Below are 26617 nucleotides of genomic sequence, written 5' to 3'. Positions count from 1 at the left end.
GGGTGAAGGAGGGACGGTGGGGTAGAGGGTCAGGGGTTAGCGAGGCCGGAAGTGAGTGCAATAAAGTTTCTCCAGGGAGGCCTTCCCGGGGAGAAAGTTGGAGCAGCGACCTAAGGAGGCACTGGCGTGATCCAGGACCAAATCACCCCGCGGTGCGGTGCGGAGACTCCATGAGGCCCTGGTGAGTTGGGACGATTTTTTCCCTCTTAGGTGACCCACTCCTCCACCCCGGAACCCCTCTCCCGGGACCCTACTTCCGGTCTTCATTCATAAGCCACGCCCCCTAGGACCCCCTCCCCGGAAGTCCCACCTTCCAGCCTCGGGGGGCTTTGTATCCCTGAACCCTGACTTGTTTTCCACTTATTGTCCCTGACCCCACCCTGTCGCCCCGCTTCCCTGGAAGTCCCACCCTCTAGACATGCTTTCGAGCCCTACTACACGGAACGGCACGTTGGTCCTTTCCAATTCCCCGAAACTCCGCCTCAGCGCGACGATTCTCTGCTAGCTGACTGCTGCCTACCAAAAAGTCCCATCTCCCGAAAGGGCAAAACCCTGCTCAGAGCGCTACACTGTTCCAATCCGCGAAACCACGCCTTTCTAGAGGCTCGGCCCTTGCCGATGTCCCGCCCCTTCCTTAATCCACGTCGTATTGTCCCGAAGCCTGGCCTCCTAGAAGTCTCCAAAACACGGGTCGTGGGAGATTCATCCTTGTGGAACCCAGGTCTTCACCTCAGCAGCTTTGTCTTCCACCCCAGAAACTCCCCTCTGCTCGTATTTCCCTGATCTTTTCCTCTTTGGGGTTTGGGCTCAGTTTTCCTGCATGCTCCCCCAGGGGGAGAGTCCAAGTTTCCATCTGTGGGTCTGAGGAGTGAGATCAGAGACAGCCCTTTTCCTTTCCTTTACCCCCTTCCGAGGCTGGCTCCCCGAAGGGGGCTGGACTTGGGGTTTGGCACGAGGGTGAGAGAGAGAGACTTGCTCGTAGATTTCTGGCCCCACTCCCTGAGTTTCCCTCCCCAGGACCCGCCCAGCCCAGAGCCAGCGGTTATGTCTCCTACCTGGACCAGGGGAGTTGGGTAGGGGGCATTTGGCTGACTGTGAAGTTTTCTACCATCAGAAAACGGTGTCTTGGGTGGGTGTAGGGGGCAGTGACCTTTTTGCTGTTTGATTTTTTTTTTTTTTTAAAGGGTTCTGCTCAGCCTCCCACCACTTCTCTGGCTCTTCCCCTCCCCCCCTAACCAGAGTTCTTGTCTGGGCATTCCTTCTGGTCCCGCTCGCCCAGCCTTCCTTTCGGGAAACATTCCTGAGGCTTTCCACATTTCCTGCTACTTCCCGCTCTTGCCTCCTCCTCCTCCTCCCCGCTGGTGTGAGAAGGCGCATGCAGCCTCTCCCCACACCCCATCACCAGTGGACAATCTCCCTTCTTTCTATGAGCCCCAGGTCCCCTTACTTTTTCCCCAAATGCTCACACCTGTTGGGCGTTTGCTGCCTGTGGGTGCTGCAGGCTCCTACAGAAGGCCCACTCTCGAGATGAAGACATCCTGGCGCGTGTTTGCCTGTGTGAGGTTTTGGCAGAACCCCTTCCTCACGCTCTCTGTGCCTGAGCGCTGAGCCTCAGGAAGTGGACGGAGAGAACTCCTCAGGAGCGGAGGATGACATGACAGCTCTCCTCTGATGAGGACGGAGGGCGGGGAAAGAGCTTAGCACACCACGTGGTTATCTGCATATTTTTTTATCTTCTGAAGTAATTTAAAGATAGGTAATTCCGAGGTGAGTTTAGGGGGTATGTGGATGTTCCTACTTCCTTTTTGTTCCCTTTCCAACTTCCTCTGCGGCCCCCTCCAGCAGAGCTGAGGCAGGAAGCTGTGGGTGGAGAGAGTGGGTTTGGGATGGTTTCCCTGTGTCCAGCCTCGGCCTCTCTCCTCTCCCGTACTCAGCACAGATTTCACACTCCCACCTCCTCCAGCCAGACTTTGGCCTTGGTATGAGAGGAACTATGTCCCCTGGTGGACACATGGGCCCTCACCAGTCATCCCTGCAAAAGGCAGGGGAGCTGACCTTGGAGTCAGTGCCCTGCCCCCTCCCCCCTTCTACCCTTGACAGCTGGCTTTGCTTACTTGGCCTGTGGGAAAGGGGGCAGAACAGTGCTTGCCTGTGGGCTACGGTCCCTGCATGGTAGATGCCACCGGCCTGCCCTCGGCTCCAGCTCCTCTCCCCTCCCCTCCCCTGCTGTGCCCTTCCTCTTGGCCTCTTTATCCTCTGGGACCACTTTCTTCCTTTCCCCATTTCTTTTTTTCTTTTAAAAAAAATTTATTGATTTAGAGAGAGAAAAGGAGGGGAGGAGGGGGTGGAAAGAGAGAGAGAAAAATATCGTGTTGTATTTTTTTTGTTCCACTATTGATGCATTCATTGGTTGCTTCTCATATGTGCCCCGACCAAAACCTTGGTGTTTTGGGACGATGCTCTAACCAACGGAGCTCCCCAGCCGGGCTCCTTTCCCATTTCATCCACTGTTTATTGATTTTAGAGAAGAAGGGAGGGAGCGAGAGAAACATGGATGGGTTGTCTCCTGATGTGCCTGGCCTGGGTGTGTGCCCTGACTGGGAATCAAACCTGCAGCCCTTTGGTGTTCTGGGCGATGCTCCAACCCACACAGTGAGGGCTCCTTTCCCGTTTCCTCAGCTCTGTCCACAGCTGTGGTGGCAGAGGGCGCTAATGGCCCGGCTCCCTGGGGCCCCCACCCTGCTGTGGGATGGGGGTGGGGTGGGGGTTTGTGTTCAATCTAACAGGAAGGGAAATGCTGAGCTCTGGGATCTCATCCCTTTTCCACCCCAGCTGCCTCTGTTTCCTCCCTCATTCCCCCCTGCCCTCCCTCAGCTTCCTGCTCCCTCTGCCTGCCCTTGTCCGGTGTGGACTGAGCCACACCTCCTCCTCTTCCCTCCTTTCCTCTCACCCTTCCCTCCCACCCCCTTTCCTTTTCCCTCCCACCCCCACTTTACCCTTCCCTCCCACCCCCCACTTTTCTCTTCCCCAGATGCTGGTTGTTTGTATGGGGTGGGGGTGGGCAGGGATCGCTCTGCCTCCGCTCAGCTCAGCTCGGGATTGGGGCAGTGGTGGGGGCTCAGCCCCTCGGAGCCTGTGAGTCAGCACTGTCTCCGGGATTGGCCTCTCCCCTCAGCTCCCCGCCCTTGGGGAGGAGCCGGGCAGCTCTAGGTGCAGCCTGCTCTGCTCCGAGCCAGAGAAGAGGCTCCGCCGGGCGGGGACGGGGCTTGGAGCTGTGTGTGTCTGACCTGGGGGAGCCGGAGGAAGCGGAGCCACTGCCCCTCTTCCTTCCCAGGACCCTGGCGCTCCCTGGGCCATAAAGGGCCCGTCAGGCCAAGGGCCTGGGGATGCCCCCTGCCTGGCCCCCTTGCCCGGACTGGCAGGGGGGCCGGGCTGGGCTGCAGCCTCCCTCTCACTCCAGCCATGGATCTCCTGCCCCCCAAGCCCAAGTACAACCCGCTCCGGAACGAGTCCCTGTCATCACTGGAGGAGGGGGCCTCCGGGTCCAGCCCGCCCGAGGAGCTGCCTTCGCCGTCAGCCTCCTCCCTGGGGCCCATCCTGCCGCCTCTGTCCGGGGAGGACAGCCCCACCACCCTGTGCTCCTTCTTCCCCCGGATGAGCAACCTGAAGCTGGCCAACCCGGCCGGCGGGCGCCCGGGGCCGAAGGGGGAGCCCGGCCGGGCGGCCGAGGGCGGGGAGGGGGTCGCGGGGGCGGCCGTGCCGGACTCGGGCCCCCTGCCCCTCCTCCAGGACATGAACAAGCTGAGTGGAGGCGGCGGGCGCAGGACTCGGGTGGAAGGGGGCCAGCTGGGGGGCGAGGAGTGGACCCGCCACGGGAGCTTTGTCAATAAGCCCACGCGGGGCTGGCTGCACCCCAACGACAAAGTCATGGGACCCGGGGTTCCCTACCTGGTTCGGGTGAGTGACCGCCCCCCTCCCGGCCTCTCCGCCCTCCGCCCGCTCTGGCCTCGCTGGCATCTCTCTTCCTGCTCTTCCCCGGCAACCCCCGTGGTCTCGGCGTCCTTTTCCCTAAACCTGCCTCGCTCCTTCTCTGGTTCTGCAGCCCCTTCCAGCTGGGCCTCCGTCCCCCTTCCTTCTCGTGACTCCCCCCCCCCCCACCTGCCATGCCCAGCACAATGCCCAGCCCAGGGGAGGCCCCAAGTGAGTGTTGGAATGAGTGACTCCTGATTGTTCCCTCTGTCTCCTCCCCCTTTCTAGAGATGTCACTTCATCCCACCCAATGCCTGTCACTCCCAGTTCTCTTCCCGCTGTACGAGGTCCTCCCAGCTTGCCCGTCCCTTCTCTGCTCACTCCCTGTGGTCTTGCATGGTGTGGGCTGTGGCAGAACTCACTCTTCTCTACCTCCCTTAGGGACCATGGAGAGAAGCATCCTAGAACCCCTTGGGAAGGGGGGTGGGGGCGGGGCTGGCGGCTAACCCTCCGTTCTCTCCTCAGTACATGGGCTGTGTGGAGGTCCTGCAGTCCATGCGTGCCCTGGACTTCAACACCCGGACTCAGGTCACCAGGTTAGCGGGGAGGGGGCGGACCGTGGGACTCCTGGGGCTGGTGAGGGGAGGTTGGGGAGCGGTCCCTTGCGGATGGGGTTCGTGATGGCTTCTCTGTGGGTGGCGAAGGGGATGGAGAGGAAGTCGGGGGAATGAGTCGATAAGTCTGAATGAAAAGAGGCAGCGCTGGCCTGGATCCTTCTTACTCATCCAGCCTTGGAGCTGCGGGAGGAGGTGGCAGAGGCAGCTGGCAGCCGGAGCTTGAGTGGAAGGTGGGGGCAGATAGAAGATTGGTGCTGTCTTTGGGAAGGGAATGGGACATTTGGTAGCTGGAAGGGGGTGGGGCCAGTCTATGGAGGCCCTAACCCAATCAGCCAGGAAGCGGCCTCGCAGTGTCATCAAATATTAAAGGCCCTTAATTCAATCCACCACGACAAAGAGCCTGGAGTGCCCCTGGAGTCTGGCCTGGCCTTCCCCTCCCCCTCCCCAGCCCGGTGAGGCTGGCTCTGAGTGCCCTCTTCCCCCAGGGAGGCCATCAGTCTGGTGTGCGAGGCTGTGCCAGGTGCCAAGGGGGCTTCAAGAAGGAGAAAGGTACCCGGGGTCGGTGGAGTTAGGGATGCCCTGGGAGTGGTGGAGGGGCGGGGCAAGGGCACGGATGGGACCTGTGGGGAGGAAGCCCAAAGGCAGGAGTGTGGGGGTTTCTGGGGAATTGGGAACCCCTCTCTTCTGAGACCCTTGGGTCCTTCCTCAGCCCTGTAGCCGCCCGCTCAGTTCCATCCTGGGGAGGAGCAACCTGAAATTCGCTGGAATGCCAATCACTCTCACCGTCTCCACCAGCAGCCTCAACCTCATGGCGGCAGACTGCAAAGAGGTTGGTGGGGCTGGGCAGAGGGGCCACCGACACTGATGGGAGGGCCAGGCGGGGACCTGGCTGTGAGGTGAGGAAGGAGGAGAGAAGGCTTGGGAGCAGTGGGACAGCAGGGAAGGAGGTGGTTAGGAGGACACAGGGTAAGAAGGTAAAAGGATGAGAATGAGTCTCCGAGGTTCTGGGCCAGGGATGGGGGGGCACTCGGGTGAGTCCCGAGGCTGACACCTCATTCCCTTCCTTCTCCATCCCCTGCCCTAATCCTCAGATCATCGCCAACCATCACATGCAATCTATCTCATTTGCGTCCGGCGGGGACCCGGTGAGTTGGGGAGCAAAGTGGGGGGGAGGAGAGGAAGGGACAGGGATTGGGAAGGTACCGGCCAGGGGAACGGGGCATGCTAAATGGAGGCGATACGGAAAAGGACTGGCATTTAGGGGCAGGAGTGAGGCGGGCTGTCAGGTTGAGCTAACGGGCCTCTCCCGACACTCTGCCCATCCAGGACACAGCCGAGTATGTCGCCTACGTTGCCAAAGACCCGGTGAACCAGAGAGGTGAGGCTTGGCGGGGCGCGCTGGGTGGGACCGGCCCTCCTGAGGCAGGTGAGCGGGGCCAGGGCTTGTGCTGAGGAGGAGGGGGGCTCCCCGCCTGCCTCAGAGCTCACCGGCAGTCTCCGCTGTGCCCCCAGCCTGCCACATCCTGGAGTGTCCCGAGGGGCTTGCTCAGGACGTCATCAGCACCATTGGCCAGGCCTTCGAGTTACGATTCAAACAATACCTCAGGAACCCGCCCAAGCTGGTCACCCCCCACGACAGGTGAGCGGGGGAGGAGGGGGAGGAGAGGGAGGAGCGGGAGGGGCAGGCAGCTTCTGGGCCCCAGACCAGGATTGGGAAAGAAGGACTGCTATTCCCACACTTGAGCTCAGAGTGGTTCAGGGAAGGAAATAACCTGTGTGCCCCCGCTTCCCACTTCCTGCTATTCTTCAGCTTCCTGTGGCTCTCAGCAAAGCCTTCGGAGGCCCTGCCGGCTGCCGGGCCGCCCTCCCCTCGTTCCCCGGGGGCAGTATAGCCCAGGCCTCCGCGCTGTAGCCCGTCCTGGCTGGAGGGGCTCTGCATCGCCCGCGGCCTCGTGTCTGGCCTGTCCCTCCTTCTTGCCCGTTTCCCCATCCTTAGTTCTTCGTTTTCCTTCCCCTCGAAGCCTCTGATGGTTGGAGGCAGGGAGGATGGCTCTTTCCTGAGGTCCTCGCCTTTCCTCTGGCCCGTAGGTATTTGGCAGAGATTAAAATACTCTGGAGTGCCTCCTCGCGCTTAGGAGACAGTGTAATGATCAAGGGCATGAACTTTAAAGTCAAATCTGAATTTAAATCTCAGGTGAACCACCTTTCATGGGCAGACCCCGAGCAAATCTTTTCACCTCGGACCCTCATCTTCCTCATCTACAAACGAGGCGTGGCTCAGTGGTTGAGCGTCAACCTGTGAACCAAGTCACGTGCTAGGTTGTGGGCTCTATCCCCGGTGTGGGGCGTGCAGGAAGCAGCCAATCAATGATCCTCTCCCATCATTGATGTTTCTCTCTCCCCCTCCCTCTCTGAAGTCAATAAAAGAATATGTTTTATAAAAACTGGGAAAGGAAATCCTACTTTATAGAGGTGCAGTGAGGATGAAATGATCATATAAAACACTCAGCCTAGGGCTAACCCCAAAGGAAGTCCTAATACATGGCCATTGTTTCTTTCCCCTCCCTCCACCCTCCCACCCCCTTCCCCACTTCCTCCTGCTCTTCCTCTCAGGATGGCTGGCTTTGATGGCTCAGCTTGGGATGAGGAGGAGGAAGAGCCACCTGATCATCAATACTACAATGACTTCCCGGGGAAGGAGCCCCCTCTTGGGGGGGTGGTGGACATGAGGCTTCGGGAAGGAGCCCCCCAGGGGCCTGCTCGACCCACTCTGCCCAGTGCCCAGAACCCCAGCCACCTGGGAGCTACGCTGGTAAGTTGCTTTGAGAGAGGTGGACTGGGCCTGGGATAGGAGTGGCTCGTTGGGGCCTCCGGTTTCACCGTATTTTTGTTCCTTCAGCCTGTGGGGCAGCCTGCTGGGGGAGACCCAGAAGTCCACAAGCTGATGCCACCTCTGCCACCCTGCCCAGGTATGGAGGGGGCTGAGAGCCAGGGGCGCAGGAGGCAGGGCTGGGGTCACTGAGCACCTCCCTTTCCCCAGCAGGCAGAGAGCTCTTCGACGACCCCTCCTACGTCAACATCCAGAACCTGGACAAGGCCCGGCAGGCAGGGGGTGGGGCGGGGCCCCCCAATCTTGCTGTCAATGGCAGCGCACCCCGAGACCTCTTTGACATGAGTGAGTGCTTCTCCATCCCGTATCCCCGTCTTTCTACGTGGTTCCTCTTCTGCTCTTTCCTTCCTGGCCTCCCCGCCCGGAAGGTTCTGGCCCTGGACGTGTGTCGTGCCGGCCGCCTCTCCTAGCCCTCTGTCTGCACCCCCAGAGCCTTTTGAAGATGCCCTCCGGGCGCCTCCACCCCCCCAGTCAGTGGCCATGGCTGAGCAGCTGCGAGGGGAGCCCTGGTTCCACGGGAAGCTGAACAGGAGGGAGGCCGAGGCCCTGCTGCAGCTCAACGGGGACTTCCTGGTGCGGGAAAGCACGACCACGCCTGGCCAGTACGTGCTCACCGGCCTGCAGAGCGGGCAGCCCAAGCACCTGCTGCTGGTGGACCCTGAGGGCGTGGTGAGTGGCGGGGATGGGTGGCAGTGCCCTCCTGTGCGGCCCTGTTCCTTCGCTTGTTATTTCTTATTTTTTCCCAGCTGGGCGCCTCTGTCTGGTCCTCCCCGCTCTCACGGTGCCTGGCACCCCCCATCCGGCGGCTTAGGGTTCTTTCCCTTCTCACATGAGCTGTGTTCCCTTCAGTGCTGGCCAGTCCTCACATCTGCCAGTGATGCCCAGGAGAGTTAGAAGGTGCTTATCTCACCGGAGCCCCCCTTTTTAGTCAAATGAGGTGACCATCCTGGAGAGGTGGTGCTCCGTGTCAGGTGGTTACAGGCTAGACCACTGGGCTAGACACTCCAAGTCTCCTCTTCCCAGTGGAGCCAGGGGCTCCTTCCCCCTCGACTTGAGGCTCGGACCAGTGTCCTGTCTCTTTTCTGTGCTCCCCCCGTCCCTCATAACGTTGGTCTCTCTTCTGCAGTATTCTCGGCTTCCGTTCCTCATCCTTCTTGTCCTGTGTATTCTCCCCGAGACTTGCCGCCTTCCTCCCGGTCAGGGGAGCAGTGGATATCCCTCCCAGTTTCTGATGTCCTCCCGGCGTTCCCCAGTTCACGGCCTTCCCATTCGTGACCTTCTCTAGCTCCTTTTCTAGAAAAGCCTCAAAGATCAGGAGGGACAGCCCTCCCACCCCTGCCATCTCTTTCTCCTCACCTTCTTGAATACGTTAGCTTCTCAGGCGTGGGGGCTGAGTCCTTCATTTGACCCCTCACCCGAAGGGACCCTCTTCCTTCCCACCCCCCAGGTCCGGACGAAGGACCACCGCTTCGAGAGCGTCAGCCACCTCATCAGCTACCACATGGACAATCACCTGCCCATCATCTCCGCGGGCAGCGAACTGTGTCTGCAGCAGCCGGTGGAGCGGAAATTGTGATCCGTCCCAGGTGCTTTCCAGAAAGCTCCCTCCCACCTGTCCGCTATTCCCCGACTTCAGGACCTCCCTCTGGGGCGTCCTGTGAGCTTGGCCTTGTGTAGGAGCTGGGCGTAGCGTGGACACTGGGGCTAGCATCCAGCTCAGGGAGAGGGTGTGAGTCAGGAGCCTGGGGCAGAATCCTTCTCCCCAAACCTCACCAAAGTATTGACCTAGAGCGGCCCCTCCCCAGGGCCTTTCCTGTGCCAACCTGATGTCCCCTTCCTCAGGAAGGTGGGTGCTCAAGGCCTGGGCAGCGTGCCTTGTAAGGGAAAACGCCCTGTGACCACAGGCAGCCACCCTCCCGGGAAACGAGGAACAAATCACATCTCCGGTCTCCCCCTGGGCTCAGGGCGCTCCAGCCCCTCTCAGCAGCGCTCCCTGCCCAGTGTGTAAACTTTGTGCCTTTGACTATCTCCTAGTTCTGAAGATACTTTATGCAAAGAGTTCTTGGGCCCCTGAGGCCAAGGATCGGGGTGCTGATCCCCTGGCTTCTGGGGCCCTGCCCTCTCCTTGCTCAGCATCCCTCCAGTTTAGGCTGGGAGGACAGAAGCAGGAGTGGCAGCTGTACCTCTCCTGGGCATATGCCACCTTCACCGATTGCCTCAGAGCTCCCCTCCTGGCCCTGGGGGGGGAGATGGACCCCTCCTTTGCTCAGTGCCTCCTGGCCGGGGCCTTTGTCCCAGGGGTTTGTATATACATATTGTTCCCCCCACCCCTTCCATGTTGCATGCATGTTATATTCTACAGCCAAAGCGTAGCCCTTCCGCGCCCTCCACGCTGCCTCCCTGTGCCAGGGCGGTGGGGGGATGACCGAATTTGGGCTCCCCTGAACTGACAGCTCTCTGAGGTAGATCTTGTGGATGCAGGAATGGGCATTGAGACTCAGAAGCAGTAGACAATCCCCAAATACCATCTGTAGATTTGGATCTGCATTTATTTTTTATGCACATATTTTAGGCTGTAGATTTCCTTTCCTACTTTGTTTTCTATGGCTTATTCTTGAGCACAAAAGGATGGTAATCGATTACATGTATACATCACTGTTGGCATTTTCCTCACCCCAGCCTGCGGCACACTTGGGGTGGGCAGCATTGTCTTTTCAAGGAGACCCAGGTCGGAAGTCAGTTGTGAGCTGGAATAAGAAACACTTGGGCCTCTTACCGGGAGGCTGCGGGGAAGTGCAGCGGAATGAGCCTGGTTCACGGGGTGGGGGTGGACCTAAAACCTGCAGATATTGAAGACCTCGGGCGACTCTCGGGGAGTCTGGGAAGCCCACGACGCCTTAGAAGCCTCCCAGCCCCGTCCCTAACCCTCGCCTCCTTTTTGTGGTTAGATGTTTTCACCGGCCTCACTGATACCAAAGGGAAAGAATCTTCATTAAAGTCCGTATTTCTTCTACCTTGGCCTCAGTCACTGTCGCTACCTGCAGTGTGCCGGGGGCCCTCCGTGTCGGGGAGTTGGGGCGGCGGCGACACCCGTCTGGCCTCGCTCGAGCTGGCGATCGCCCGCGAGCGCTGGGGTGCGCCCGGGGGTGCGCTGGGCGGCACCTTTGGGACCACCGACCGGGGTGACGTTCGAGTTGGCATGGGAACCGCGGGTCCTGGGGTGCGTCTTTCGGCGGCGGCCCTCCCTCCTGCCCCGGGAGCTGGCCCGTGCGGCGGCCTCGCAATCCACGACCCCCGCCCAACCGAGCGGTGGTGAAGCGCTCCCCCTCCCCTCCCCGCGGGGCGCTGGGCGGGCCTATCCCAGGCCCCGCCCCAAGCCCCGCCTCCCCAGCCGCTCATAGGAGGAGGCCGGGCCGACTTCCGGTTCCGGTGGCTGCGGCCGCGGGCGGGCGGGCGGGCTGTGAGGCCGGGAGGAACGCGCAGCGGGCGCTCCTGCTCGGCGCCTGCCCCTCGCTGCCCTCTGGGCGGCCACAGCGCGGGGGCCTGGCTGCCCCCCGACACCCCTTCCGGGCGATGGTGCGACCCGAGGGCGCGTCCGCCTCCCGCCGCCGCTGACCCGGGCCCCCCACTCCATGGCCGCCTCGGCGCCGCCCCCACCGGACAAGCTGGAGGGAGGCGGTGGTCCCGCGCCGCCGCCCGCGCCGCCCAGCACCGGGAGGAAGCAGGGCAAGGCCGGTGAGCGCGCGGCCGCGGGCCGGGGCTGCAGGAGCCGAGGGCGTGGGGCGCTCGGAGAAAGGCTGGGCGGTGGGCAGACGGGGGTCCGTAGGCCGAGGGGCCTGAAGGAGATGGGAGCCGGGGTGAAGCCCTCCAGGGGTGGGGGCAGGTGTCAGAGGTTGAGGATCCGAGGGTTGGGAATTCAGGAGCCGCTTGGAAAGCTGAGGCTACCCAGAGAGGGGATGTCTCTCACGGAAAGGAAGAAGCAGCGGGGAGGGTGATGCAGTTTGCTTTTCACATTACGCCTTTGTTAGTGTTTACTGGATAAGTAAACAAGCTAGCGGAGGTTGAAGTTGGGAGCGTTCCTGCGAGCACGGCTGGGGGAAAGGAGGCTGGGGGACCTCAGGGAAACCTGTTTGTGTTTGCCTTTTGCTCCTCTTCCAGGTTTGCAAATGAAGAGCCCGGAAAAGAAGCGAAGGAAGTCCAACACTCAGGTGAGCGGCGGGCCGGTGGGCGGGAGAATGCCCAGCAGCCCCTCCCCGCGCTCTGTGGCTCCAGGGTCTGTGGCTTGGTCAGGTCCAGGGAGAAGGGAAAGTTCTCTCTCACTGGCTCTGTTTCTGGTCCTTCCCTTCAGCTTCATAACACATTGGCCGGGGAGGAGGATGGGATGATTTGCCCAAAGACCCTGTCAATCAGGATGAGAATCTTCTCCCATTCTTCCTGTCCTGGTTCCCTCATGATAACGCCTACCAGGACTGTGGGTGGTGCTCCAGCAGTTCTGGGAGGTGGGACGTTGTCTGTTTTACACATGAGGAACGTGAGGCTTAAAAAGTTAAATCGTTGCTCCAGGGTCTTGAGGTTATTCAGTGTTAGAGCTGGGATTCCAGCCGAGTTCTGCCTATTTCCAAAGTGCAGTGAATACCGTGGGCTGCGCCTTCTGCTCTGTTGTATCCTAAGGTCCATCTTGATTGTGACGGTCTCAGCTGGCTGGAACCAGCCTCCAAAACGTGCAGCGTGTTTCTGGTGTCCTGGGCTAGCTCTGCGCTCCCCTCCGTGACCCTCTTTCCCTCGTCTGCTCCTCCAGGGCCCTGCGTACTCGCATCTGACGGAGTTTGCGCCACCCCCGACTCCTATGGTGGATCACCTGGTTGCGTCCAACCCTTTTGAGGATGACTTCGGAGCCCCTAAGGTGGGGGGCGCGGCCCCTCCGTTCCTCGGCAGCCCCGTCCCCTTTGGAGGCTTCCGTGTGCAAGGGGGCATGGCAGGCCAGGTGCCCCCGGGCTATGGCGCCGGAGGTGGAGGGGGTCCCCAGCCTCTTCGTCGACAGCACCCCCCTTTCCCTCCCAACCCTATGGGCCCTGCTTTCAACATGCCCCCCCAGGGCCCTGGCTACCCGCCCCCAGGCAACATGAACTTTTCCAGCCAACCCTTCAGCCAGCCGCTGGGTCAGAACTTTAGCCCTCCCGGCGGGCAGATGATGCCAGGCCCAGTGGGGGGGTTCGGCCCCATGATCTCACCCACCATGGGACAGCCTTCCAGAGGGGAGCTGGGCCCTCCTCTCTCCCAGCGCTTTGCCCAGCCGGGGGCTCCATTCGGCCCCTCTCCTCTTCAGAGACCTGGTCCGGGGCTCCCCAGCCTGCCCCCCAACACAAGTCCCTTCCCCGGCCCGGACCCTGGCTTTCCTGGGCCTGGGGTGGAGGATGGGGGCAAGCCCCTGAACCCGCCCGCTCCCACGGCTTTCCCCCAGGAGCCCCACTCGGGCTCCCCAGCTGCTGCCGTTAACGGGAGTCAGCCCAGCTTCCCCCCAAACAGCAGTGGGCGGGGCGGGGGCACTCCCGATGCCAACAGCCTGGCACCCCCTGGCAAGGCAGGGGGGGGCTCGGGGCCCCAGCCTCCGCCAGGCCTGGTGTACCCGTGCGGCGCATGCCGGAGTGAGGTGAACGACGACCAGGATGCCATTCTGTGCGAGGCCTCCTGCCAGAAGTGGTTCCACCGCGAGTGCACGGGCATGACTGAGAGCGCCTACGGGCTGCTGACCACCGAGGCCTCTGCCGTCTGGGCCTGTGATCTCTGCCTCAAGACCAAGGAGATCCAGTCTGTTTACATCCGCGAGGGCATGGGACAGCTGGTGGCTGCCAACGACGGGTGATGCTGGCGCGGGGACCCGGGGAAGCGCGCCTGTTCCTCCCTGCTCCTCCAGGGGGCAGTTCCCGTGCGGGGCTCTGGGTCCTTGTTCCCACTGGCTTTCCATCCCTCGGAGAAGAAACGCAGTGTCTCCCGAGGGCGGAAGAGGACCTGAGGTGGACATGGACAGGCAGGAGCCTGGATCGCTCACTGTTCTGGAACCTCTCCCGCCGAGATCTACAGAGATCCAGGAAACCAAAGCCCTGCCACAGGAGCCATTGTCTGGCGGATGTTTCTGGAGGCCTGGGGGTCTGGCTGGGAGAGAAGAGGCTGGAAGAAGATCCGGAAGGCAGGGGCATCCCTTCTGTAGATGGCGGGAGCGCCCAACACCTGTGCCTAACGCTCCGTCCAGCCCCGCAGCTGCAGCCTTAGCTTTTGGAGTCAGGTGTCAGAGGTTTCTCGCCGGGGGAGTTTGGGTCTCTTCCCATCCCTGCAGTAGCCCTTCCGCGGGCTCTGGGAGAGAGCTGGAGGGAATAAAGAGGGGTTTTCCTCTTTCCCGCTCTCCTCTGCCTCCTCCACAACCTGCTAACTCTTCCCCCTTCAAAGAACCAAATAGCTGGAAGAAACAGGAGGGTTCTTGGCCATGGCAGTTTCCTGGTGATTTGGGGCTTCGAGACGGTAGACGAGAGATGCTGTCGGAACAGTTCTCCCTGGTACCAAAGTTACTGGTCCTTTCCCAGCTTCTCGTGCTTTTTCTTCTCCTCATGACCATATTTTTTGCCAAAAATCGGGAGATGTGGTCTGACCAGAATCTGAGGTTTGGACGGTCCCGGAAGCCTGGACTCGGCGTGGTGCCACCTTCCTCCACCTGCCCATCCGTTGCACCTTGTTAGCGTTGGTCTTCACCTTGTGGTGCCCTATTCCCCCGCCTCCCTGGCTCGGCCGAAGGAAAGCTTGAAAGGCCACCGAGCCCTTATACCTCATTCTTCTGATAAAGGGATCCCTGGCGCAGCCTGTGGCCGGGGAGGCAGCAGGACCCTCATTGCCGAGGGACTTAAATGCAGTTCAGAGCCTGGCGTTCCTTCTCTTTCCCTTGCCATCCGAGTATCCCTGGGGCCTGGTGTTCTAGCAGTTGTCATTCCTCTCAGCCCCAGTTTTGCACTGGGCTTTATTTTTATTTTTTATTTTTAAAGCACTGCCTGCCGGAGCTGGGCCTGGGGCCTGGTCCGGAGCCCCTCACAGCTGCTCTCTCTGGCAGCGCATGCACAGTGACCCAGTGGGCGGGGAAGGCGGGCCTGAGGAGCTCGTTGAGCCCTGGACCCCCAGCATGTGCAGAGAAGACAGGTTTACTGCAGAACTCGCTTGCCGGCCCGCCTTTCAGGGCCCCCTGACCCTGAGGCAGCAGCGGGCAGCCCCCGCCCCTCAGCTTTGTGTGTGTGTGGTTCTGTTTGCCCCCCTTTTATCTGTTGCTATTTTTGTGCTGCCTCCCCCATCTCGGCATTTTGTAAAGTGGCTCCTGGGGGAATATCTGCTTAGTCCCTCATTCCATTGTTTTGGAAGAAAGGAGGGGCGGCGGCAGTGTGATGGGGGGAGGGGTCTTTTGTACGGTTGGATTAATAAAATGACGTGAAAATCCAGACAAGGACTCCTTGCTGTTTATGTGCACAAAGGTTGGAAAGAGCTATCGTTATCACTGGGAAGGGTGCTTGGGGGGGAAGGGGGCTCGGGGGGAGGGAATGTAAGCCTTGAGGGACCCAGGTGGTGGGAATGGCAGAAAGATCTGGTCTTGGGGAACAACCCTGGTTCAGCTGCCGGTTCAGCCTGAGCGGAGAGAGTCCTGTGTGCCCCACCCTGCCCCTGCGTCCTGCTAAGAGAAAGTTTCTTTTCTGAGCACATTCCTGGGCCGGGCCTCGAGCCAAGCGAGAGCTCCGGCTCCTAGGCCTCAGGGAAACCAGCGCCTTTAGCGCTTCTGGGTTTGGCGGCCACCCTCCCACCCCCAGTGCTGGGGTGAGGAGTCAGTGCGGCACCAGGTGGGGAGAGGGGCGCACCTGGCCCAGCAGGCACTTTTGGGCGCTTTTCACAGCCCTCCCCTGTCAGAGCGGCAGTGCTTTCCTTAACCCGCACTGGGGCCCAGGGGGGAGAGGGTGGCGGGAGGGCTATTTCCAACCCGCGATCTGCCCCTCCCCTCCCCCGTCCTGCAGCTGCCCGTGTCCGTCCGGGGCCACGCTGGTCTCTGCCCCCGTCGCCTCCGGAGAGGCACCGTCTGCCTTTCGGTTTGGGGTCTTCCTCCTAATCACTAGGCGCCGGGAAAGGAGGGGAAGTTGCCCCAAATTCAGTTCGTTGGGATTCCAGCCTCCCACCGGGCGGTCAGCCCAGCTTTGTGGGCCACACAGGCCCCTTGTTCCCCGCCTCCCGGCTCTCACCTCCGGCTCTTATTGGCCGAAAGTTTCCGCCCCCTCAGGGAAACTGACTCCCCATTGGCCAGCGCCTGGTCACGTGACTCCCCTCTGGGTCTGGGAACCTGGCGAGGCCGCAACAAGTTCAGCTGAAGGCTGGAGTGGAAGCCGGACCAGGTAATGCCCGGCGGGGAGGGGGCCCCCGGACCGGCTGTGGGGCGGAGGGTAGCGGAGAGGAAGGGCGGAACCCCAAGGGGTGGGCTCCCCCGAGCCTCACAGAGCTGCTTGTCACTGTGAGAAGGAAGACCACGGAGACCAAAACAGGAACTTGCTCTGGCTCCCCCAAGCAAATACTTGTGGCCCCGGGTCCTTGGCTAGAGGTTTGGGGGAACAACTCTTAGAGGGGTTGGAATGAGCTAGACCAGACTTCCCAGCTTTGTACGGAGTGAGAGAGCTCCCCCTTTAGCTGTCTTTTAGGAACAGCAGAGGTCTCTGTCCATCCCTAAAGGACGATGTTGTTGACTCCTGCCTGAATGAAAAGGGAGGGGAAGGGGGGGGTGATGGTGAGAGGAGATCTGAAAACACCGAGGGGGAGGGTGGAGTTAGACCGCAGAAGGAACCTCCTAATAAGGCAGTGAGATGCTGCTGGCCTGGGAGGACGGGGGAATCTTTTGGAATCTTGGGTGAACCCAACCGAGAGAGAGACCGGGGCTCAGAACCCCGAGTGCAGGGGTCCCAGAAAGGTCTCCTGTGGGAGTCTCAGAAGTGTTGGTCTTGTTGACCCAAATACCAGTTGCTGGTTTCCATGAGACAGTGGGTCTGACATCACCCTGGTTGCCATGGTGCTTGGTTCTGGAGGACCCGAGCAGGCTGTACACCAGCCAGGGATAAACAGGGACTTCAGCCCGAGCTGCTGCCACTTCCTTCCTGCCACCACCTGTTAGTAGTCACACACAGCAGCGGGGGCTGGGGAGCGATGACACGCGGAGGAGGGGCCTGAGAGCAGAAGGCTGCTCGGCAGGGGCTCTGGATGCCTGTGAAGCTGGTCGGGAGTGACTTGGAATCGCTGCAGCCGTGCTCCCGGCTCCCGGTGGGACGGTTTGTGTGTCTGGGAGGCATCGGCCCTGCGGAAGACATCTGTCCTGGGCTTGGCTCTGGAAGGGCCACGAGAGGTTGTAGGGCGCTGTGCCCCTTACACCTGCTCAGATGGTAGGGGTGGTTTCCCAGGGCAGGACTGCCATCCATCTCCCCAGCCTCCCTTCCCTCCAGCCTCCCTTTCCCCCAGCGTCCCTACAGAGTCCTTTCCCACTTGCCACCCGTCTAGCCCGCAGGAAGGCGCTGTTTATCCTCCTCTGAAGGGTCACAGGTCAAGACTGGGGAGCGGCCAGCCGTTCTCTTCCCTCACCTTTATGCCAAGTTCCAGTGGCAGCTGCCCAGCCTGCGGGGCTTTGGATGAAGGGACCGGTCCCTCTCTTTTCGCCCTGCTCTGCTTTAGGCTCTGGAAGCTGGGGGACTTCCTGCGCCCGCCCTGCTAAGTCAGAGAGATCCAGGGGGAGGCCCGCAGCCCCGGCTTCGGCAAACTGTAAAGTCTTTATCCCTGAGAGTGGCCAGGAAGCCTTTTCCCCAGTCCCCTCCCGGTTCCCTAATCAGGGGTCCTCAAACTTTTTAAAGTGGGGGCCAGATCACAGTCCCTCAGAGAGCTGGAGGGCCGGACTATATGAACTACTAATTCCTACTGTAACACCTCGGCTGCGCTCACTGCCCAAAAAACCTGGCGGGCGGGATCAGACTCCTCTGCGGGCCGCATGTGGCCTGCGGACCGTAGTTTGAAGACCCCTGCAGATGAAGCTGGGGGTTACTAATAAGGGAGCAGGATTTAGAACGGAGAGTGAGGATGACCAAATACTTACTAAAGGTACATTCAGGTGGATCTAAGCTATGCCAGTTAGTCTCAACCCTGCCTGCAGGTGAGAATCATCCGGGAGATTTCAAAAAAGGCCCATGTGGCTCAGGTGGTTGAGCATCACTCCATGCACCGAGAGGTCGCTAGTTCGATTCCCTGTCAGGGTACATGCCGGGGTGCCAGCTTGATCCTGCAGTGGGTGTGCAGGAGGCCGCCGATTGATGCTTCTCATTGTTTCTCTCTCTCTGCCATCAATAAAGAAAAAAATGTATGTATATAAAATGCCTGAACCTGATCCGTAGATAATACTATCTATTGAATCAGATCAAAATCTTAGGTGATTCCAGTGTGCAGCCAGTGTTTTTAAAATTTATTTAAGAGAGAGACAGAGAAACTTGGTTTGTTGTTCCATGTATTTATATATTCATTGCTTGCTTCCTGTATGTGCCCTGACTGGGGATGGGACCCACAACCTTGGTGTATCAGGATGATGCTCTAACCAACCAAGCTCCCCAGCCAGGGGTTCCCGACACTGGCCTGAGATGGGTGGGTGGGTGGGTGGGTGAGTGGGAGACTTCGGGCTGCAGGAGGCTCTGGAGCTTTCTCTTTCTGCCCTGGGAGAAAAGGTAATGGCTGTGGGAGAGTCTGTCGGGGTGAAGGGAGGGCGGCCTGTTTTCCTCACTCTCCCGAGCTGCTCGTCTTTGCAAGTCAGATCGGTCACTTTTTGGCCTTCATCTGCCGTGACGGCAGCAGGAGCGAGCTGGCTGGGTTATTCCCCAAAGTCTTTCCAGGCCTCTGCCTCACTGACCTCTCAAGGTCAGTTCAGTTTCCCAAGACCCTGTTGGTGCCTGGGAGAGGCGGGCTTCTCCGTGGCTGTCCGTCCTCAGGTTCTGATTTGCAAGGCAAATGCCGCCCAGAAGAGCTGGAACCAGGCTGGTTCTGGAAGCTGCTGCCTGGTCGGTCCTTAAGCCTCGGAGCCCAGCCTGCTGCTCCCTCCATCCCGCCTCCCCTGAAGGGAGCAGGGTTGTTGAATCTCTTCTCCGCAGGTGCCGGCCTCAGGGACCCCAGCCACCATGGCCTCCTGCCCGGATTCGGACAACAGCTGGGTGCTGGCCGGCTCAGAGGTAGGAAGAGCAGCCTGGGAACCACACTGGGGGGGGGGGGGGTGTCCTGCAGGATCAGGCTGCTTTCTGGGTCTCTTCCTTCCTTGTCCTGACGGTCACCTGCATCACCTCCTGCGGCCGGGAGAGGAACTGGTGGCCGGGAGAGGAAACCGGGCCCAGGGGCCATGTGCTGGACTGGGCCATGGCCGGGAAGAGGGGTGGCGTGGGATGAGCTGTGAGAAGTCAGGAAGAGTGCTGGTGGGGAGACCTGCGTGAGCCGTTCTGGGGAGACTGTGAGGAGGCCCCGTGGATAAGGTTGCGACGTAGGCCAGTGTTGGAGGAGGTTAGGGGCTGGGACCCTCTGGAAGGGAACCTGCGAAGGGCCTGGCTCGGGCATTCAGGCCTGGTTCTTAGGGGAAATCACCGAAGGGCTCTGAGTCCGACGACATCAGGACCTGCGCGGGGGCAGAGGGTGAGGCCACCGTGTGGCTGGCAGCAATAGCGTGGAGTGTGTGTAAGATCTGTATCCAGGAAGTTGGTGGGGCAGGGACCCAGGGGCCTCCTGTGCTCCTCAAGCCACTGAGACGGACGAAGGGTCCCGCAGGCCGGAGGACTGAGTGGCCGGAGGAAGTGTGTAAAGGGATCCGAACCCCAGGGGCTTGGTGAGTTAGAAGCGCCAGGAGGAGAGAGGGCGAGGAGCCCCTGGGGGAGTCAGCGGGGGGTGGGGAGGGGGGTGAGGCAGCCGCACTCGGTGGCGCTGGAGCAGGACACAGGGCCAAGCTCGCCAGTGGAGAGGGCGGACACTCTGCTGTCACTCGGCCAGACCCCTGGGTGCCTTTGCTGGCCGCTGGGCGTTTGACCGTAAAAGGGGGTTGTGACTCTTGCCTTGCAGAGGTGGCCACGAGAAGGAAGTGATTGGAAAACTGCAAAGACACATACTAAGGCCAGGCATGGTGGCGGGAGGGATGGCGGGAGCCAGGATGGGGGACGCGGGCGATGGGCCTCTGAGGAGGAGCGTGCAGAGGAGAGGCTGGCAGCTCCGCGGGGGACGGGCAGGCCGGGGTGGGGGGGTGGGTGGGCTTCTGCGAGCAGCTGCTGGGAGAGGGGTGTGTGGGCGGGGGACCAAGGCCCGCGAAGCTAAGAGGATGTAAGTGAAGGGGCAGCCTGTTGGGTGGGCAGCTGTAGGGAAGCCGTGGGGCCATGGCGGTGACCCAGGGGCCTTGGTTCTCTTGCTTCTTCCTCCTCCCACCTGCCAGCCAGGAGCTGGCCCTCTTGGTGGGGAGGGAGGTGCTGGTGGCCTGGCTCTGTGTAGCCGGCTTCCGGTGGGGCAGTTTGCACCGTGCCCAGGGCTTGGGTCCAGGGGTGCTTCTTTGTGGAACAGACACGGAGCCTCTGACCATTCCTCAGGGCACAAGTGCGGCTAAGGAAGGGCCACACACCACTTTGAGCTGTGATGCTGCAGCGCCAGCCGGCCCCTCCCTTCCCCTCCCCTGCTCTCCCTTCCTCTTCCCTGCTCTCCCTTCCCCTCCTCTGCCCTCCCTTCCCTTCCCCTCTTCTGCCCTCCCTCCCCCTCTTCTGCTCTCCCTCCCTTCCCCTCCCCTGCCTTCCCCTCTGCTGCTCTCCCCTCCCCTCCCCTGTCCTCCCTTCCCTTCTCTTCTTCTGCCCTCTTTTCCCTTCCCCTCCCCCCTGCCCTCTCCTGCCCTGCCCTCCCCTCCCCTCAGACCAGCTCGTCACGCAGTGTCTTCCATTCCTGTGCCTGTGGGTGGGTGCCTGCGCAGTGCAGCTGGTCCCAGGGACCCCGGCGAAGGCCCCGTGCCCCGGGGCGTGTCCTGTGGTCCCTCCTCTGCAGCACCTCCTGCTTTCGCTCCTTCCCCCAGAGCCTGCCTGTGGAGACCCTGGGCCCAGGGTCCACGATGGACCCAGACCCACGGAGAGCTCCCCCGGCCCCTCAGAGCGCCCCCAAGGCCAATGGTGAAGAGCTAGCTGGGACCGCGGATGGAGAAGGTACAGGGGCCTGGCTGAGGGCGGGTGCAGCCCTCTCTCCTCTGTCTCCTAGGGTTCCCATTTCACCGGGGAAAGGGAGACTGGTTAGTCTTAGTTCCCACGTTAACCTCAGTTGAAGATATGCTTCCCCCCTCCATCCTGGCTCCCCCCGCCTCTCCCAGCCCGGCTGGGGCCTGCAGGGGCCCCGGGGCGGCCGAGGAGGAGTGGCTGAGAGGCTCCGGGCCTTTCCTTCCGCTGCAGAGACCCTCCCCGAGCGGGACAGCTCCCAGCCCGGTGCCCCGCCGCCAGAGGAGGCAGAGGCCCAGGTGAGGACTCCAGGGGGATGGGGAGGGGGGGGGAGAAGGAAGCGGGAAGGGCCGGGAATGCTCATGGCTGTGTCTCCATCAGGACGTCCCGGAAGGCGATGGCGATGACACGGAGCTCCCTGGCTCCGGAGACACGGTGGCCCTGGGAGACGTGGAGGAGACCCCCGAGGTGGCAGACCTGGGACCCGACACCCAGGACCCGGAGGACCAGAGCTTCCCGCAGAGCCTGCCCTCACCTCCCAGTGCAGGTGCGGGCCCCTCATCTCCCTTTGGCACAGAGGCCTGGCTGTGGGGTAGCCCTCACCCCGGAGCCTCGCTCTGGCCCAGGCCGGAGGACTAGGTTAGCGCCTCCTTAAATTCTGTCAGTGAGTCCTCAGCACCAGCCCGAGGCTCAGAGAGGGCAAGTGACTTGGCCAAGGTCACACAGCTGATAAGTGGCCGGGCTGAGATCTGGTTGACTCCTTCCGCTCTGCCATTGGGCCTCCTCTTTTCTTGCCTCTGGATTCTACTCATGCCCTGCGCCCCTTCCAGGGGCTGGCTCTTTGCTTGTGGGTGGCTCATGGCCTGGGTACGAGGCAGACGAGACCGAGCCCAGGTGAAGGGCAGACCAGTGAGGGGCGCAGAAGGAGCTGTTATTCAGTTGCCGTCACAGGAGGAGGAAGCTGGTGCAGTCGGGACAGGCTGAGGGCAAAGAGAAGCAGGTGTCCCTGGGGAAAGGATGACACAGGACCTGAGTGGAGCCTGGGCCATACATTTGGCTTTTGGTAGGTGGGGTAGGAGGAGGAGAACATTCCAGGCCAAGGCGGCAGACCCCTGGGTCAGCAGAGGGCTGGGGTCGCCCGTCCTGTACTGAGGAGGCTGCACCGGGGTGTGAGTCCATCTCTGTGAAGGTGACAGGGTGGAGGTAGAGGCCAGGCCTCGGCCATTTAGGAGGTTCCTGGACCAAGGCAGATGCAGGCGTGTGATGTGAGGGTGTTGGCATGTTGAACTGTCTGGGTGGGAGGTGAAGGTGGGCAGGCAGACATACCCGGAGCTCCAGGGAGGCCCGGCGGGCGCTACAGATTCATCTCTGGGGGGCCGTCAGCGTGTGGGGGAGACCCCGGGAGGCTGTGTGCACAGCGCAGAGAGCCGAGAGCCGAGAGGGAGTCAGGAGAGCCGAGGGACCGAGCCGAGGGACCGAGCCGACGGGGGCCGTTCGGACTGGCTGGGCGGGTGGGAATGGCTGTGGGCTGAGCGGAGGCCCGTGGGGAGGGCAGTGCTTTTAGGATGAAGCTGCTCGTGCAGTTGGCAGACGGAAGGCCTGGTCTCCCGCCTCCTGATCGGGCGGGGCTGCCGTCCATGCCAGGCAGACACGGGCAGGGTCTCCCCGTGCCCTTCTGTGTGCCAGGGCTCTCAGCCCCCCGTGCCCTCCTTCACGCCCCTCTCCCTGTGTCCCGGCCCTCCCTCCCTGTCCCCATCCTCCCTCCAGCGTGGACCGGGGAGGCGGCCCGCTGCACCAGCAGCGAGGAGGACACGGACGCCGACGCGGAGGGCCTGCGGCGGCGCCGGCGGGGCTGGGAGCCCGGCGCCCCTCCCCCCGAGGGGCCCCTGCGGGCGGAGGCCCCGGCCGGCGGCCAGGCTGTGCGCGGGGAGCCGGGCATCTCCCTCCACATGTGCCTCCTCGGGGCCCTGGTCCTGCTGGGCCTGGGCATCCTTCTCTTCTCAGGTGAGGCTGCCCCCCCCCCCCCGGGCCCTGGGGCCTCTGCCCTGGCCCCTGCTGCCCCCCTGCCCTTCCCCTCCGCCCCCCTCCCCTGAGGCCTCACCAGCTGCTCTGTCTCCCTGCCCAGGTGGCCTCTCGGAGTCTGAGAACGGTGAGTGGGGAGGGTCTGTCCCCTCCCAGCCCCGAGGGAGGCCCGTGGGGCGGCTCTGGGTCAGCAGTAGGGATGCTGGGGCTGGACATTTTGCCTCCTTATGCCTCGTCAGCGTTCGGAGTAAGCCATGGCCCTTGACCTGCCTGGCCCGCAGGCATGGGAGGGTCCAGGGCAGGAGGTGGCTGTGTGGGGGGCTCTCTGTGCCCCGGGGCCAGCCTCAGGACTCCTGTGCCTCAGGGGCCCTGGAGGAGGTGGAAATGCAGGTCTTCCCAGATGCCGCGGTGGACCACGAGGTGGCGGATGCTGCGGGGGATGGGCAGGTACGTGACAGTCCGTGGCGTGTGGGCCTGTGGGGGCGTTCCGGGCTGCGGGGCAGGCGGCTCACCGGCCCCTCTGCCCTCAGGACGGGCGAAGGCAGCAGCCGCAGGCCTCAGCGCCCCCTGACGGTGCCCCCAGCCTGCAGAACATGGCCCTCCTGCTGGATAAGCTGGCCAAGGAGAACCAGGACATCCGGCTGCTGCAGGCCCAGCTGCAGGTGGGCACAGGCAGGAAGGCGTGGGCGAGGCCAGGCCCCCTCCTAGGCCCGGGGTCTGTCCTAGTGTCCTCCCCACAATGAAACGGACCAGCAGGCCACCTGCCTGGTTCTCCCAGGCCCCTCGTGCTCACGGTCAGGCCAGGGCTGGCCTCCCCGTTTCCGGTGACTCTCCGCCTCCGATGAATGCTATGCTCTGCCTGGCGATGGTGCGGAGGAGGATAAGAACAGGCCCCGGGCAGCGAAGGCCACATACTGGCTCTCCTGTGTCTGGGAGCAGTGTGTGCTGCTAGAAGGATGTGGACGCTCAGGCCTGTGTGGGGATTTGGCAGGAGGTCTAGGGCAGGAGGCGAGTGGGGAGGAGGACTAGGACCCAATCCTCCGAGTGTCCCAGGCCATACCACACCGGAATGGGATTTGGGTGGGAGCCTGTAGGCCCATCCTGAGAAGACCCTCGATGGCGCGCTCCCTCCCTCTGCCCACTCCAGGCCCAGAAGGAAGAGCTCCAGAGCCTGATGCAGCGGCCCAACGTGCTGGAAGCGGAGAACGCCCAGCTCCGGGGGGCCCTGCAGCACGGCGAGGCCTCGCAGAGGGCCCTGCAGTCCGAGCTGCAGCAGCTGCGGGCCCGCCTGCAGGGCCTGGAGGCCGCCTGCCTCCGGGGAGCGGACGGGGCGTGCCTCAGCCCGGGCCGAGGCCCGCAGGGTGGCCGGGCCCCCAAGGAGCCGGGCCCTCCAGGGCAGGAGCCGGGCCCTGGCTTCCTGGAGCAGAAGGAACAGCTGGAGGCCGAGGCCCAGGCGCTGAGGCGGGAGCTGGAGAGGCAGCAGCGGATCCTGGGGTCGGTGCAGCGAGACCTGGAGCAGAGCCTGAGGGAGGCAGGCCGCGGGGACCCGGCTCACGCCGGCCTCGCCGAGCTGGGCCACCGGCTGGCCCAGAAGCTGCAGGGCCTGGGGGCCTGGGGCCAGCACCCGGGGGTCCCTGGCAACGCCTCCTCAGAAGCTGGGAGCCAGGAGCCCCCCTTCCAGAGTCCCAGAGAGCGGGGTGGGAAGGAGAAGTGGCGGGGCGGGCCCGGGGACCGGCAGGCTGAGCCCTGGAAGCGCAGGAAGGAGGAGTCCGGCCGGGAGCGGAGGGAGAGCTGGGGGGGCAAGGAGGACAGGGGGGGCAAGGAGGACAGGGCGGGCAGGCCAAGGGCGGAGGAGCAGGGCCGGGACAGGAAGCGGCAGGGCCCCAAGGAGTCCCCCAGGAAACACGGAGAAAGGCAGAAGCACCCTCAGGGGAAGGAGGGGGCTGAAGGCCGGCACGGCCCTCAGCCGGCCTGGGCAGAGCTGTCCGGGCACAAGTACCGGGCGCCGCAGGGCTGCGCGGGCGTGCGGGAGTGCGCCCGGCAGGAGGGCCTGGCCCTCTTCGGCACGGAGCTGGCCCCGGTGCGGCAGCAGGAGTTGGCCTCCCTGCTCAGGACCTACCTGGCGCGGCTGCCCTGGGCCGGGCCGCTGGCCGAGCAGCTGCCTCTCTCGCCCGCGTACTTCGGAGAGGACGGCGTCTTCCGCCACGACCGCCTGCGCTTCCGGGACTTCGTGGACGCCCTGGAGGACAGCCTGGAGGAGGCAGCCGAGAGGCAGACTGGCGACGACGACGAGGTGGACGACTTCGAGGACTTCATCCTCGGCCACTTCTTTGGGGACAAGGCCCTGAGGAAGAGGTGGGCGGCTGGGGGGTGTTGGCGGGACAGCGGAGAAGGGGCGAGGGGGTACGTGTGCGAGGGAGTGAGGGTCCTGAGTCCAGGGCATTCCACTTTGAGTCCTCATCTCCACTTGTAGTCACCCACCTGCCCCCGGCTTCTTTTTAAAAAAAAAAAAAAAATATTTTATTGATTTTTTACAGAGAGGAAGAGGGAGGAATAGAGAGTTAGAAACATCGATGAGAAAGAATCATCGACCAGCTGCCTCCTGCACACCCCCTACTGGGGATGTGCCCGCAAGCAAGGCACATGCCCTTGACCGGAATCGAACCCGGGACCTTTCAGTCCGCAGGCCTACGCTCTATCCACTGAGCCAACCGGTCTCAGTAAGGCTTTCGGATACTTTCCCATCTTGGCGGGCAGGACGCCCACGCGCCAGAGGGATTCCCCGTTGGGCTGGGGATCCCCTTCCCCAGCTGTCCTGTCCCACCTACTGGCCCGGCCCAGGGGTGAGGGAGACTGCTCCCGCCCTCCTGCCTCCCCAGCCGGGCCTTCGTCCTGGAGGCCAGTCTGGCCCCCGTATGGCTGGTGGTGGCTGCTTTAGGCGGAAGGGCGTCCCCCTTCTCCTCTGGGGACCCCTTCTCCTCACATGGCCTTGTCCTCTAACCTCTTCTTCCTGCCCTGCCCCCCCCCCCCCCAGGCCGGGGAAGAAAGACAAGCACACCCGGAGCCCCAGGCCCGTGGGGCCCAGGGAGGAGCACAGCCACCACCGCAGAGGCTGAGGCTGCGCTGGCGATGTCCGCCCGCCCGGGACTGAAGCCGCCGTACCTGGCTCCGTGGGTGTCCTAGGACGTCCCTCTGAGGGCAGACGGCACCCAGCCCTGCACTGATGCCACTTCTGCGAGGAGAAGGCCTTCGCTGGGCTGCCTCGCTCTCTATGCAAACGTATCCAAATGCTCAGGGCCCGGCCACGACCCCGCAGTCTGGTGTGTCCGCCAATGTGAAAGGGGGTGGGGGGAGAAGCCTGGTTTGGGGGGTGGGTGGGGCGGGGTGGGGGGATGGCATTCTGATCTGGAAGCTGAAGAGCTTTCCTCCTCTCCTGACCGCACCCTGGGGTTGGAGGGCTGCCGGCTGGAGGCCGCTGTCAGGCTTTCCCAGGGGTTTCAGTGGGTTCGGAAGCCGCTCTCCCCAGAGGGCGAAGCCCCCTTTCTGCCCAGCTCCCCACCCGGCCTCGCTGCCCCCCTGGAACTGTAGACTCCGATCACAATAAAGAGCTGCTGGAGCCAGGCCTTGTCGCTCAGTGGTTGAGTGCTGACCTATGAACCAGGAAGTCACGGCTCGATTCCCAGGCAGGGCACATGCCAGTGGGGGGCGTGGAGGAGGCAGCCCATCCATGATTCTCTCTCATCACTGATGTTTCCGTCTCTCTCCCTCTCCCTTCCTCTCTCTGAAATCAATAATAATAATAAAAAAAATGCTGTTGGAGCCCTGGCTGGTGTTGCTCAGTGGTTTGAGCATCGTCCAGTGCACGGAAA

At 62.4% G+C, this 26617-nt stretch overlaps 2 protein-coding genes and 1 long non-coding RNA gene across 8 annotated transcripts; 2 read left to right on the top strand and 1 right to left on the bottom strand.

Annotated features, from left to right (window-relative positions):
- The first annotated feature begins 12 nt into the window (after positions 1 to 12).
- On the top strand, positions 13 to 10489 carry SHC1 (SHC adaptor protein 1). 5 transcript variants are annotated; one of them, XM_084866802.1, is made up of 13 exons: positions 13 to 181; positions 3790 to 3957; positions 4495 to 4565; positions 5072 to 5135; positions 5296 to 5415; positions 5678 to 5731; positions 5913 to 5964; positions 6099 to 6225; positions 7200 to 7398; positions 7486 to 7555; positions 7627 to 7761; positions 7907 to 8145; positions 8924 to 10489. In XM_084866802.1, the coding sequence occupies exons 2-13, from the start codon at positions 3793 to 3795 to the stop codon at positions 9050 to 9052; spliced, it is 1425 nt and encodes a 474-aa protein (XP_084722928.1). In that variant the 5' UTR covers positions 13 to 181; positions 3790 to 3792; the 3' UTR covers positions 9053 to 10489. The 5 variants fall into 5 exon arrangements, with proteins under 5 accessions (XP_084722928.1, XP_084722930.1, XP_084722929.1 ...); XM_084866804.1 differs by having other exon boundaries at positions 20 to 181; positions 7630 to 7761; XM_084866803.1 differs by lacking the exon at positions 13 to 181 and adding an exon at positions 425 to 721.
- On the bottom strand, positions 2303 to 3116 carry LOC311613257. Its single transcript, XR_014793418.1, has 2 exons — positions 2992 to 3116; positions 2303 to 2945 (listed from the first exon to the last, which is right to left on the bottom strand). It is a non-coding gene; the product is annotated as an uncharacterized lncRNA (long non-coding RNA).
- A 407-nt stretch (positions 10490 to 10896) lies between the features above and the next one.
- Positions 10897 to 26617, top strand: PBXIP1 (PBX homeobox interacting protein 1). 2 transcript variants are annotated; one of them, XM_084866773.1, is made up of 13 exons: positions 10897 to 11211; positions 11635 to 11684; positions 12275 to 12379; positions 18660 to 18737; positions 20594 to 20720; positions 20961 to 21025; positions 21108 to 21273; positions 22494 to 22730; positions 22852 to 22875; positions 23113 to 23195; positions 23279 to 23410; positions 23896 to 25103; positions 25783 to 26617. In XM_084866773.1, exons 1-13 carry the CDS (start codon positions 11109 to 11111, stop codon positions 25862 to 25864), a joined length of 2460 nt encoding a protein of 819 aa, XP_084722899.1. In that variant the 5' UTR covers positions 10897 to 11108; the 3' UTR covers positions 25865 to 26617. The 2 variants fall into 2 exon arrangements, with proteins under 2 accessions (XP_084722899.1, XP_084722898.1); XM_084866772.1 differs by lacking the exons at positions 10897 to 11211; positions 11635 to 11684; positions 12275 to 12379 and adding an exon at positions 15770 to 15887.

The sequence above is a fragment of the Pipistrellus hanaki genome (genome assembly GCF_964339955.1).
Source record: "Pipistrellus hanaki genome assembly, chromosome: 18".
Taxonomy (NCBI): Eukaryota; Metazoa; Chordata; class Mammalia; order Chiroptera; family Vespertilionidae; genus Pipistrellus; species Pipistrellus hanaki.
The sequence above is the reverse complement of the archived record's forward strand: the minus strand, read 5'-3'. Positions and strand labels throughout refer to the sequence as shown.